General features: G+C 42.7%; 1 protein-coding gene across 4 annotated transcripts in view; it reads left to right on the top strand.

Annotated features, from left to right (window-relative positions):
- Positions 1-8,918, top strand: part of CCDC25 (coiled-coil domain containing 25) — a 34,341-nt gene extending 25,423 nt beyond the window's left edge. For 3 of the 4 annotated variants that reach the window (XM_043486775.1, XM_043486776.1, XM_043486777.1), the window contains 2 exons: positions 1,646-1,691; positions 5,676-8,918. In XM_043486775.1, the coding sequence (XP_043342710.1) occupies positions 1,646-1,691; positions 5,676-5,705 (76 nt within the window). In that variant the 3' untranslated portion in view covers positions 5,706-8,918. The remainder of the gene's footprint in view (positions 1-1,645; positions 1,692-5,675) is intronic. The other variant, XM_043486778.1, reaches the window with a different exon arrangement.
- The last annotated feature ends 5,663 nt before the right edge of the window (positions 8,919-14,581 follow it).

Below are 14,581 nucleotides of genomic sequence, written 5' to 3'. Positions count from 1 at the left end.
CAGGGTTTTTTCAGTGAGTCAACTCTTCTCATGAGGTGGCCAAAGTATTGGAGTTTCATCTTCAGCTCAGTCCCTTCCAGTGAACACCCAGGACTGATCTCCTCAGGATGGACTGGTTGGATCTCCCTTGCAGTCCAAGGGACTGTCAAGAGTCTTTCCCAACACCACAGTTCAAAAGCATCAATTTTTCGGCGCTCAGCTTTCTTCACAGTCCAACTCTCACATCCATACATGACCACTGGAAAAACCATAGGCTTGACTAGATGGACCTTTGTTGGCAAAGTAATGTCTCTGCTTTTTAATATGCTATCTAAGTTGGTCATAAGTTTCCTTCCAAGGAGTAACCATCTTTTAATTTCATGGCTGCAATCACCATCTGCAGTGATTTTGGAGCCCAAGAAAAATAAAGTCTGACACTGCTTCCACTGTTTCCTCATCTATTTCCCATGAAGTGATGGGACCAGATGCCATGATCTTAGTTTTCTGAAAACTAACTTAAAGTTGAGCTTTAAGCCAACTTATTCACTCTCCTCTTTCACTGTCATCAAGAGGCTCTTTAGTTCCTTTTCACTTTCTGCCATAAGGGTGGTGTCATCTGCATATCTGAGGTGATTGATATTTCTCCTGGCAATCTTGATTCCAGCTTGTGCTTCTTTCAGCCCAGCGTTTCTCATGATGTACTCTGCATATAAGTTAAATAAGCAGGGTGACAATATACAGCCTTGACATACTCCTTTCCCTATTTGGAACCAGTCTGTTGTCCATGTCCAGTTCTAACTGTGCTTCCTGACCTGCATATAGGTTTCTCAAGAGGTGGGTCAGGTGGTCTGGTATTCCATCTCTTTCAGAATTTTCCACAGTTTATTGTGATCCATACAGTCAAAGGCTTTGGCATAGTTGATAAAGCAGAAATAGATGTTTTTCCGGAACTATCTTGCTTTTTTGATGATCCAGCGGATGTTGGCAATTTGATCTCTGGTTCCTCTGCCTTTTCTAAAACCAGCTTGAACATCTGGAAGTTCACGGTTCATGTATTGCTGAAGCCTGGCTTGGAGAATTTTGAGCATTACTTTACTAGCATATGAGATGTGTGCAATTGTGCGGTAGTTTGAGCATTCTTTGGGATTGGAATGAAAACAGACCTTTTCCAGTCCTGTGGCCATTGTTGAGTTTTGCAAATTTGCTGGCATGTTGAGTGCAGCACTTTCACAGCATCATCTTTCAGGGTTTGAAATAGGTCAGCTGAAATTCCATCACCTCCACTAGCTTTGTTTGTAGTGATTTAACATTGAAATCTAGCTCACAGTGTAAACATTGAAACTGGAAGGAATAAGCAGAAATCAGAAAAGGAGTCAATAGAGGAGAAGTGTGTAACAGATCAGAAAAGACCAAGGATAGGACTTCAGTCTACCTAAGGTGGGGATGTTTCAGAGTTGGCAGCTTCAGAGATCAGAGTTGAAGCCCACAGTTCAAGTGATTGAAGTTAGAAAAGAATAAGACCCAGGTGAGATGACAAGTCACAGCAGAGATGCTGTTTTCTTCAGAAGGCCCTCAGCATTGCTAGATACTTGGTTCATGAAATACTTGCCAGCCAGAAAATCTTACTTAAAATATTTTTTTTGTTTGTTTGTTTTTCTTCTTCTAGGAGCTATTCGTCACTAATGAAAGTTGAGAATATGTCTTCAAATCAGGTACATTCAAGTTATTCACTCTAATTTTGTGCCTTGAAATAACTCACCAAGTTTGTAACGATTGAGTTTCTGGCCAGTGTTGGTTGACATCTCGCGGATGGCTTGACAGTGGTTTGGCAATGATTGAACACTCAGGTGGATTCTGTTAGACACTGCCCACTTTCCCTGTGGTCTTTGCCCCATGTTTGTTTTCAAGAACTTTTTCATTCCCTGTTTCCCTCTTTTCCGGCAGGCATGCCAAAAGTGCCTTTATTTATTAATGTTCTATAGTAATGTGACTGCAGATTCTATGTTTTAATTGAGCAAGGACAAAATTATCACCTTCAGTTAAATTAAATGAAAGATCTTAACTGTAGTCTAAGTACCAAACATTGGTTGTCTTCGTGTTCCTGAGGACCTAAGATAAAGAGAGATGGTGATTCACGTTATAGTGTAGAAGGGGTCATCTTAGCATCAGCAAGCACATCATTATTTTATTGGAACCGTGGCAGGGACTTACTGTCCACAAGTGCTGTCTTGCCCAAAATTTATTTTGAAGTGGCTGGAGATAGCGTAGTTAGGCCATTATTAAACAGTCTGTGCAAAAAAACGAAATTAGACAGGTGTTATTTGCTGCTATGTTGCATGTTTATAGTATAGCATATGATGCTTTAGATGTGTTGTCCAGTGCACTGGGCACTCTTTGCATGTGGCTATTTAAATTACGTTTTTTTAAAAAATGACATTTAATTTGATTTAGTTTAAAAACTCAGTGTCTCAGTCACACTCACCACATGTGCCTCGTGGCTGTGCTGCTGGATGGTGCAGAGGCAGGTCATTTCCATCACAGCAAAAAATACTGTTAAGCAACACTGCTTTAGATGCTTAGAAATAACAGAACTTAGGTTTCCTTAAAGGTCACCTCGCCAAACCCCATATTCAGTGTGTGAATTGTAATTATTAATAGGATTTTGCACCTTGTTCGTCTGTAAATGAATGTCCTTCTAAAAATTGATAAGAACAGTATTCTTATTCCTGTCCCTTTGGAGAACTAAAGTTACGGGGCTCCTTCATGAGTCAGAGATGTACCTTTATAATTTATTCGTGAAAAATTCCAGAGTAGTATTCGGTAATTAAATAGAAACTTGACTTTGAAGTTCTGAGGCTTAAACCATCTGTTTAATTGGATAAGACTAATAAAGTTACTTAACCTCTCCGAGGGACAATTCATCAGTACTAAAGAGAGACATGTTATCTCATGGGGTTGTTCTAGAATTTAAACAAAGTCGTGTGTGAAAGTTCCTCCTTGATTTAGACACTTTATGAATATAAATGGTCATTATTATTTCTTATCCATATTGTCTTTGGTTGTTATTTATCCACAGAGCATCAGTATCAAGAGATGAGGTGTATTTAATCCCTTCTGGAAACTACTCTGAGAAAACAGTATAACAGTTGAGCAGAAGTTGTTAACATAATCCAGGTCTGATGTCTTTGCTGTGGTTGTTGTTGCTATTGAAGTTTTCTATTATTTAGAGACAACTTCCCAGCAGAAATCTGGCATGTATATTGTGTTATGACCTTAGCCATTTTCATTATGGATTTTCAAAGTTTGGATGTTGTTTTGGAATTAAGAAACACACCATATACACACACAAATATACATCTGTGTACAGACACTACCCAATTAGTGACATGTTAAAAGTTCCAGGATTAGAAAGTCAGGTTTGTAGACCAAAGGATTGTTAACCTTCCTGCCTTTCTTCTCCTCCTGTCACTGCTGCTGCTGTTCCCAAGGCCCATGTTGGAACCAGGTGCAAATTTCCGAGGAAGTTCTGTGCTGGGTGTTTCTGTTCTCTCACAGTGCAAGGACTCATATAGCTCATCCTCCTTCTTCAAAAGAATGGACTTTCATTCTTGTAACCATCTTCTGTTAAGGCGACACAGAAATTTTTTAATCCACAGCTTGGTCAGTTATTTTCAGCCAAAGACTGGTGTTTACCTAAGACACAACTTAATTTTTAACTTAGCTTACACAAGTTCATCAGGAAAAATATTAGTCTTCCACCCTGAGGTTGGTTTTAATTTTGAATTTTTGCTTTCCTGTTTAGAATAATTTTCTTCCATCTAGCATTTCTTTCTAATTTCTAAATTTGGTATCAGGAACCATGAACCGTTTCTTGTGATGTTTTATTTGCTTATCACTTTCTAAGTGGATGACGAGAACCCTGCTTTGCTGCACTGAAAAGCATGTTGACTCTTGTTTAGTTGCTAAATCGTGTCTGACTCTTTTTGACCCCATGGACTATAGCCCACCAGGCTGCTCTGCCTATGTCATTTCCCAGGTAAGAATGCTGGAGTAGGTGGCCATTCCCTTCTCCAGGGAATCTGCCCCCAAAATATTTTGACTCTTAAAGGGAATCTAAAATACAGAAATTGTCCAAATCACGTCTTGGATTGCAGCTATACATTTAAAAGTTACTGTAATCCCAAAAAAGCATAGATCCCCAGACACATGGGAACTTGCAGATCTAACTCATAGGTTTTGTAGGGAGTAATTCACTTTGATTGGCATCAAGCCACATTATCTTAGTGAGTTTTGGGGACACAAACATCCTCGGTGTTTGGGATCTCAAGCTGACCTTCAGAAGCATAGGATGACTCTGAACATCTCTGACACAATTATTCCAGTGTAGAACTCTTGGGCAGTCAGAGTTTGCATGCGCATGCGTGGATAGACTACAAACAGTAGTTTGCATTTTGTACAATTATCCAAGGCATTTCCACTGTGGCCTTAATTCGTTGTGCTAATTGAAGAGAAGCACAGAGAAGCCCGCTGAATGGAAATCAAGCCAGATTTCCCAGAAAGCACTGTTTTCTACTTTCTCCCCTGCTTCCCTGCCCATCTTTAACACAAGCTATTAAGGAGAAAAGCATGTCGCATACCTGTAAGCCGAAGTCCCCTCCCTCTCTATCAAGGCAGGTATAAAGCATGGGAAAGAGAGAGATGCCAGAACAATGTTGTGTTCAGTTTACGACATTTTCAGGCAAATGTACCAGAACTCACAGTATTATTGAATGTTGGCGTCCAGAGCAGTTGTCTTAGGGTATGCAGTAGCTCAGAAGGGAACTTCACAGTGAAAGTCGCTCGGCTGTGTCCAACTCTTTGCGATGCTCTGGACTTTATGGAGCCGTCAGACTTCTCTGTCCATAGAATTCCCCAGACGAGAACACTGGAGTGGGTTGCCATTCCCTTCTCCAAGGGATCTTCCCGACTCAGGGATTGAACCCGGGCCTCCTGCTTTATTGCAGGCAGATTCTTTCCCGTCTAAGCCACCAGGGAAGCCCAGAAAGGAGCTTCGGGGTTCGCTTCTGTGCTTGGTCTCCGGGCTTGTTTATACACAATAAAGTCAGTCCTTACACAGATACCACTGCCATGTGAGGATTTTTTTTTTTTCCTAATCAAAAACTTGGTAAGCCAGCTAACTTGGTAACTAGCCTGTAGCTTCTGGATGACTTTTTCTATTAAAAAAAATGAAGCCACCTTGTGAAATAACAAATACATGATACCCCCAAGGCTCAAAATAATGGAATTTAGATCAAAAATATTTGTGCATATTTATAGCTTTGTTGGCATTAAAGCATGGAGGCAGTATTTGTTTTGTTTCATATTGTGGTCTGTTTGTTGAAGGAGTCCTGTTTTCCACACCCTATAGTAAGTTGCTGGGCCTCACTTCACAGTTTGGGACCCACTGGACTCTCATTGCCGGGCAACCCAGGCCATGTAGTGATGACACCTTAGAGAACACAACTGCTCTTGTCGCCATTCTAAACAGCTAACAACTTAACATGGAGGAGAAGTGACTGAAGTTAATCATTTTACTTTTTAATTGAATTCTATAGTTCGTCGCAAGGAAGCTTGTTCCTTAATACTGACATGAAAGTTTTCATACTGAGTTACTTATTTTGGAGGCTTTTATGGTTTCACTGTTTTGTCTCCTACAGGATGGCAATGATTCAGACGAATTCATGTGAATGGAGAAAAGGACCTTTTAAAGATGTGAATTTGGGGCAGTGTGCAGAAGTTTTCATTTCATCTATGTTCTGAGTCATAAAAAAACAACCAACCAAAATTCTGCCTTCATAATGTTCTACAAATATTATCAACTTTGGAGTTTAAAAAAAGTGTTCCCTTTTTTGCTGTCAGAAAAGGATCAGATGAATATATATATGTATATATAAATGTGTATACAGTATAGTTGGACTTTAAGACAGCATATAACTTTAGGAAAGTGAAAATATTTTTGCCAGAACATGCCTTGGAACCTCACGAAAGTTGGCCGCCCCTGTTCTTGGAATAGACTCTAGAACGAACCAACTCTGGAAAGTATTTCTATTACTGCAGTCTGTCCTGAAAACAGATGTCTTGAAAAGCTCCTCATATTCTTAAAATAGTCTCAGTTCTGTTAAGAAGAACGTGTTGATGAGCAATATAAGCGAATGTTCCTCTCACCCCTGACTTCCTGATTAAGGAAAAAAAAAAAAAAGATACGGGTTTTGAAAGTGATCGTGATATTTTCAGAAGATAACTGGCTTCAGTGGTCATGTCCCATAGTACCATCCGAGTTTGTTAATGGATCTGCCCTCATCTCTCAGCTTCTCCAAGCTTCCACCTGCTACATCCTTCCTTTTCCCATTGAGAGCCTCCACGCAGGCACCATTAGACTTAAGAAAAAGAATAGTCGGTGTTAATCAGGGTTGGGCCTTAGGGCAGTTTTTACCTGAGCCCCAAATTGTATATTACAGCTTCCGGCTCCAGAGTCATTTCTCAGCATTGAGGGAAGAAACAGGAAGGAGTGCTTTGTGAATTCCTCTGAAGATGTAGGTTACCTGATTTCTGTCTTGGGATGTAGCATAAAGCCCAAGTCTATGGTTTAGAAAGACTTAGGCATTTCACTTGCCAGCCGAGTAGTTTGTTATTTACTTTGAAATAATATTTATTTTGAGTGGTAATCCCGGAGTTCAGATTCCTCAGTTGTTGACTCAGTAACTTAATAGGTAACAGTCCTGCTCATCTGAACCACCTGCCTTCCAGGGTGATTCTGAATAGAAGAGCGATCTCTATGACAACCTGTAAGGCAACCGCTATGGAAAGAGACAAAACAAAGAAGAGGAAAGACCCGAAGTCTGTGGGTCAGAAGGCAGAGAGGTTCACACTTTAACCACACCCAGAAGTCTTCACCTCTGTTCCAACCCAGCAAAAGCGCCTCCTCCAACAGATATTCCACCTCTAATAGTACTTTGGAACAGAGGGTTAAACGACAAGACTTCAGCGTTTCTGTTTATCCCGAGTTGGTGTGTGGGGTTGAACTGGAAAATGTCTTGGGCCAAATTTTGAGAGAGGGTGCAGAAGATGACTGCATAGATTAGTGATTATCTGTGTATATATGTCTCATGATAGCCTGGAATTCTGTGAGTTGGAAATGTAACAATAAAGACTCATGTTTTATTTGGGAGGACACTAATCTATAACTTCTTAGAATATGCTTGTTAGTTCCCTCCCCAAGCTGGTTCTTAGGGTGATCAGGCTGTGAGACCCTTCCCTGTCATGTGGGCTTAATCTGACAGGTTCTACAGGGGTGAGCTTCCTCCCTCACTGACAGATGTCTGTCCCACATGCCCATGGGGTCCAGAGTGGACGACCTTTCTCAGATACCTTCTTGATTGAGTGTAATTCAGCAACTGTGCTTCTTCAGTCAGATAGCCCTCCCACCTGGTTACTGTAAATGAACTGCTGGAGATGTCTAGAGTGGGGAGACCACCTCTGGTATTGGCCTGTGTAACCTCATCTCTCTGCCCCACGTTACAGCATATACAGGGAGAACTTTGGAAGAATACAGCTGTTTTTACTGTAGTGTGAGAGATCCTGGGGTCCACATGGTAAACTCTTAGCTGACACTGGTTTCAAATCCCTGGCCCTCGACCCTTTGCAGCTGCTCTTTGCTGACCGCCCCCCTTCCCTCTCTTTCTGTGTGATAGGCGGGGTTTTTGACCAGCTCCCCTGGCCCCAGAGGAAGCATCCTCCTTTTCTTCTGAGAACATTGGCTCAGTGCCAACAGGTCAAACTGTTGGCATTTAAGTAATCTCATTTCTGGCTATTGGCATGTTTCCTCAACTTTTTATAGGGAAATTCCAGATTGTTGGCATTTTTATGAGCTGTGCCCTTGATCAAATCACACAGCATGAGCGTTTCTCTTTCCCACTCCGCCTCCAGTTTCCCCACTCTGATCTGTGTGCAGGTGAGGGTCACGTGATGGTTTACTTAACAAACTGTCGTATTCCTGTAGGTTGAGAATTTACTTCTTATCCACCTTTTTTGACCCGGAGTCACAGTCTTTTGAGCAAGGGAAGTTTGTCACAGTGTGTGGGGTAGAACAGACTTTAGGAAGTTTACCAAAACAGGGACGGTTTTGACCTTTGCTAGTAGGCGCCCAGCTGTGGTGGAGCCCCTTCAGCATCTGTTTTTGCTGCTGTGCTGTGTTGAACATCGTCTAAAGCCCCGATTTTGGTGAACCTTTGCACTGTTCACTGCCAGTGGTCCCCCAGCTTGGGAAGGAAGGTGTGAGGCACACAGGTAGCAAGATTAGAGAGGGAAGAAGGCTCTGACCTCTTGTTTAAGACCAAAGCTGTTCCTCCCACATTTGTATCCATCAAAGACGGGAAGCTCTCGTCTTCCAGGCCGGAACAGGTTATGGGAAAAACTGAGCAGGATGGAGAAAGGGAACACTTTCCAATTTTTCCTGACTTGTGGTCTTGAGGCCTGCTTTTCTCTGTTTGATTTGAAGGACAGCGTGGTGAATAATAAATCCCACACTCAGATTGATCACAGTAGAGAGTGGGCAGCATCTTGATTCTGAAGTAGGCTGGGAAACAGTCCAGCTGTACTCAGCAGTGTAAAATTAGAAACTTCAGTTCCAAGCCAAATGTCCATCTCGGCCCATCTAACTCCAGGGAGCGTGTGAGAGCTGGGAAATGAGGATAGCACATCCAGTACCCCAGCAGGCCACCGTTCAAGGTGGGCTTCGTGAGCGCTCTTTCCTGCCTGGCACACGTGGGCCCAGCAAAGGGCAAGTGACTTGTGTGCATTACGTCGTTTCACATTGAGTATGAACGATGCCACCCATATACTCGTCATGTTCTGGATGAGTGACATATAAAATAGAATAAAAGCTTATAGTTTGAGAAGAACCAAGTGTGCGTGTGGGCTTTCATTTCCTGCTTCATGACGCAATCTCATTGATGGGCTGTGTGAACTTACTTTAGGCAAGTAGGAAGGAGGTTCTTGGTTACATGGGATGATGCCCTTCGAACAGTCAGTTTTGCTCTTTAGCAGGAAGAAAAGAACAGCTTAGAGCAAAGGGGAGATGCCCAGGGATTTCAGGGAGAGAACTGAAGCCCTCATAGCCTCAGGGCCGTGATCTCCCTGCACCAGAGTGTGAAGACTACGACTCAGTTCCCCAACCCCCTGGAGTTCCTAGGGGTCTGCCTGAGACCCGGACCCCTGGATGAGGTGTGAACACGCAGGCTTGCGGGAACGGTATCCCTGATGAGTGTGGTAGCTCAAGGCCGGTGCTCTGTTCACGGAGCCACCCCTTCTGGGATCCTGTGTTGTCACTGCTGACAACGCACATTACCCAGTGTGTTGGCAGGAGGTGTCAGGGTAGAAGGAACCACAGAAACAGACTTCTCTCCCAGCTGTGACTTCTTAAATGTTTATTAGAGTAGGGGCCCCCGATTGAGGAAGTCCAAGCACTGACTGGAAAAGAATTTCCAGACACACAGCATTTCAGAAGGGAGTGAGTTTATTAGAACAAAGAGCAGGGGTAATGTGGGCTCTGTGAGTGCAGTAGGCCGACCTCCTGACAGACCAGGAAGAGCCGTCACTTTTCATGGGTTAGTAACCAATTTTTATAGCCTCTATGAAATTCCTGCTGGAAGGATGGCATTAGGTGGTTGGTTAAGGAGCTGTAGGATGACTACCGGCATGGGCATTTTTGCTTAATTTGGAGTCAGGAAGCCTGTTAGTGATCACAGGGGCTTTTGGCAATGATTATAAAGGAGCTTAGACAGCTTTGGAGGTGACCTTGGTTCTGGGCTCCACTTCTCCGGCCTTGGTGCAAAGCCTTGCACCTGTGTCCTTGGCGCAGGACTCAACAGCCCCCAACCCCTGGGATCGAATGCCTGGTGATCCGAGGTAGAAATGACATAATAGAAATAAGTGAGGGGTTTCCCTTGTGACTCAGCTGGTAAAGAATCTGCCTGCAATGTGGAAGACCTGGGTTCGATCCCTGGGTTGGGAAGATTCCCTGGAGAAGGGAAAGGCTACCCACTCCAGTATTCTGGCTTGGAGAATTCCATGAACTGTAAATAAACTGCACAATAAATGTAATGTGCTTGAATCATCCCAAAACTATCCTCCGACCCCACCCCACCCCAGTCCAAGGAAAAATTGTCTTCCATGAAACCAGTCCCTAGTGCCAAAAAAGGTCAAGGACCGCTATGTTGGAGGATACTGGGTTCTGTTTCTCACTAGGCAAGGTAAACCTGCATTCTTTTGGGTTTAACTGCCTTAGCTACTAGAATTCTGGGGCTTCAGTTTTTGAGTCAGTAAACCTATCTGGGGAATGTAGAACCAGAATTTTCACATAGAAAAATGTAGAGATTCATTTATATTCTTACTGGACTCAAGAGTACACAAAATACCAATACCTGTCTAACGCTGTGTATTAACCATGGCTTACCATTAGAATATACACACCCCTGTTTTTCTGTCTCACAACTGGGATTGCCTCGTTTTGTCTTGCTGAATTCACAGTATCAGTTGTTGGAGGGATGCCAAGCTCTCCACCTTAGTGATGGTAACTACAGCTCTACACTCTGCCGGATGAAATAAGAAACAGGTCTCTGTGTTGGCAAGCGCCAATGGGCCCTGACTGGGCATTTTCTGCCTTTGTTGACAGCCAAGGAATGGAGGCTGGGAAATGAATGCTCACCCTGGAATCCCATGTAGCTTTTGCTAGTTCCCAACCCTGATGAGTAGGTATCAGTATTTAAGGCTTAAAAAAGGCAGGGGGAGGGGGCGGTGGCAGGGGGAAGGAATTCTCTAAATTCAGCATTGTTTTTCAATCCCACATCAACCCCATCCTTTGTAACCACTGCATTAAAAATATAAGATTAATGGCCTGACATTTTACATCCTGCCTAGATGAAGCCTTAGCTGTCTGCATACTTGCTGGTATTTTGGTTTCTGCCTCAGCAGTTTGCCTTGTAAAAAGAAGGTCAACATTTGCTTATGATTTCTGGGATGTGCTTATGAGAACAGGATCTTCCAGGTGTTGAGGGCTAGTCTGTTGATCTTGAATCGTTTTAGCTCTTAGTAAAAATGCAGGGTCAACAGGTTAAAATTACAGACTGAGAAATATAAAGGGAAAATATTATTCGAGGCCAAGGTCTTTTATCCAGCTCAGCCTTACCAGAATTGTCTTCAGTTATGATGCCCATTGCTTCATTATATTATTCAGTACATCCCTTCAGAACTCTGAAATTTTTGTTCTTTTGTTAATATACTCAGAACCCAATAAGATTTACATAACTTATTTCAATAATAGAATGGGAAAGGCTAGAGATCTCTTCCAGAAAATTAGAGATACCAAGGGAACTTTTCATGCACAAATGGGCACAATAAAGGACAGAAATGGTATGGACCTAACAGAAACAAAAAATATTAAGAAGAGATGGCAAGAATACACAGAAGAACTATACAAAAAAGATCTTCATGACCCAGATAATCACGATGGTATGATCATTCATCTGGAGCCAGACATTCTGGAATGCGAAGTCAAGTGGGCCTTAGGAAGCTTCACTACAAACAAAGCTAGAGGAGGTGATGGAATTGCAGTTGAGCTATTTCAAATCCTAAAAGATGATGCTGTGAAAGTGCTGCACTCAATATGCCAGCAAATTTGGAAAACTCAGCAGTGGCCACAGGACTGGAAAAGGTCAGTTTTCATTCCAATCCCAAAGAAGGCAATTCCAAAGACTGCTCAAACTACTGCACAATTGCACTCATCTCACACGCTAGTAAAGTTATGCTCAAAATTCTCCAAGCCAGGCTCCAACAGTACATGAACTGTGAACTTCCAGATGTTCAAGCTGTATTTAGAAAAGGCAGTGGAACCAGAGATCAAATTGCCAACATCCGTTGGATTATCAAAAAAGCAATAGAGTTCCAGAAAAACATCTATTTCTGCTTTATCAACTATGCCAAAGCCTTTGACTGTGTGGATCACAACAAACTGGAAAATTCTGAAAGAGATGGGAATACCATACCACCTGACCTGCCTCTTGAGAAAACTGTATGCAGGTCAGGAAGCAACAGTTAGAACTGGACATGGACCAACAGACTGGTTCCAAATAGGGAAAGGAGTATGTCAAGGCTGTATATTGTCACCCTGCTTATTTAACTTATATGCAGAGTACATCATGAGAAACGCTGGGCTGGATGAAGCACAAACTGGGATCAAGATTGCTGGGAGAAATATCAATAACTTCAGATATGCAGATGACACCACCATTTATGGCAGAAAGTGAAGAGGAACTAAAAAGCCTCTTGATGAAAGTGAAAGAGGAGAGTGACAAAGTTGGCTTAAAGCTCAACATTCAGAAAATTAAGATCATGGCATCTGGTCCCATCACTTCATGGCAAATAAATAAGTAACAGTGGAAACAGTGACAGACTTTATTTTTTTGGGCTCCCAAATCACTGCAGATGGTGATTGCAGCCATGAAATTAAAAGACACTTACTTCTTGGAAGAAAAGTTATGACCAACCTAGACAGCATATTAAAAAGCAGAGACCAACAAAGGTTGCCAACAAAGGTCCATCTAGTCAAAGCTGTGGTTTTTCCAGTAGTCATATATAAATGTGAGAGATGGCCTATAAAGAAAGCTGAGTGCCGAAGAACTGATGCTTTTGAACTGTGGTGTTGGAAAAGACTCTTGAGAGTCCCTTGGACTGCAAGGAGATCCAACCAGTCCATCCTAAAGGAAATCAGTCCTGAATATTCATTGGAAGGACTGAGGCTGAAGCTGAAACTTCAATACTTTGGCCACCTGATGTGAAGAACTGACTCATTTGAAAAGACCCTGATGCTAAGAAAGATTGAAGGTGGGAGGAGAAGGGTACAAACAGAGGATGAGATGGTTGGAAGGCATCACCAACTCAATGGACATGAGTCTGAGTAAACTCTGGGAGTTGGTGATGGACAGGGAGGCCTGACGTGCTGCAGTCCATGGGGTCACAAAGAGTTGGACATGACTGAGCGACTGAACTGACTGAACTTATTTCAAAACTAGCATCAACCTTAGAAGAGTCTTTGGCAAAGTATCTGAAAAGTCTTTGGAAAAGGTCTGAAATAGATGGCTTAAATTTAATCACAAAAAAAGCTGTACTGGGATTTCCCTGGTGGTCCAGTGGTTAAGACTCCATGCTCCCAGTGCAGGGTGTCCAGGTTTGAAACCTGGTCTGGGAACTAAGATTCTGCATGCCATGTGGCATAGCCAAGAAATAAAAATAAATTTAGAGCTATGGAATAATTTTTTTCTTTTTTAAGCTGTACGGGTTCCGATGGTTGGAAAACATTTCCTTTTTCAACGAGAAGAGAGCTAGCAGTCCATGTTCCTGCTTCCAACCCACTAGGTGAGACCCTGCATGGTCCTGCCCTCCTGCCTTGGGGAAAAGGGTTCAGCTGCCATGGTTAAATCCAGTTATTGATTAGGATTTTGTAGTATTAAAACCTTGGTGAACAATACATCTGTTACCTGGACCTTTTTTCTTCTTCACATCTGTCCAGACAGCCACTCATATATCAAGGATTAAAGAAGGAAATTAAAAGACACTTGTCATTGGAAGAAAAGCTATGACAAATGTAGACAGCATGTTAAGAAGCCACGACATCATTCTGCCAACGAAAGTCTGTACAGTCAAAACTATGGTTTTTCTAGTAGTCATGTACAAATGTGAGAGTTGGACATAAAGAAGGCTGAGAACTGAAGGACTGATGCTTTCAAATTGTGGTGCTGGAGAAGACTCTTGAGAGACCCTTGCACTGCAAGGAGATCAAACCAGTCATTCGTAAAGGAAATCAACCCTGAATATTCATTGGAAGGACTCATGCTGAAGCTCCAGTAGTTTGGCCACCTGATGCGAAGAGACAACTAATTGGAAAAGCCCCTGATGCTGGGCAAAATTGAAGGCAGAAGGAGGGGGGGGATGGCATCACCGACTCAATGGACATGAGTTTGAGCAAACTCCAGGAGACAGTGAAGGACAGGGAAGTCCGGCATGCTGCAGTCCATGGGATTGCAAAGAGTTAGACATGACTGAGCGACTGCACAACAACAAAGGGTAAAGGAAACAGACAGACCCTCCCTCGCTTCAGCATGCCCTCTCGTCCCTCCAAGCAGCTGTGAACTCCATGGATCTCCCAGGATTCTGAGTTGGGAAGAATATTTAAAATGTTTTCTTTGATATGAGTAGAAATTCAGGATTTAAAAGGAAAAGAAGGGCACAGGTGTTTTAGGGCTGTGAAACTCTTTGGATAGTCCTCTAATGGTGGATACACCTCTTTATACGTTTGTCCAAACTCAGAATGTCCAGCCCCTAGTGAATCCCAGACTGAACCCAACTGTAAACTGTAGACTGTGGGTGATAATGACAAGTCCTGTAGGCCCATCAACTGTAGCAAATGTACCCTCTGGTGTGGGAGGGTGTGGATGGTGGGGGAGGCTTTGTGTATGTGTGGGGGCAGGAAATACATGAGAAATCTCTGTATCTTCTCAATTTTGCAGTG

This window comes from Cervus canadensis, chromosome 14 (genome assembly GCF_019320065.1).
Source record: "Cervus canadensis isolate Bull #8, Minnesota chromosome 14, ASM1932006v1, whole genome shotgun sequence".
In the NCBI taxonomy this organism is placed as follows: Eukaryota; Metazoa; Chordata; class Mammalia; order Artiodactyla; family Cervidae; genus Cervus; species Cervus canadensis.
The sequence above is the reverse complement of the archived record's forward strand: the minus strand, read 5'-3'. Positions and strand labels throughout refer to the sequence as shown.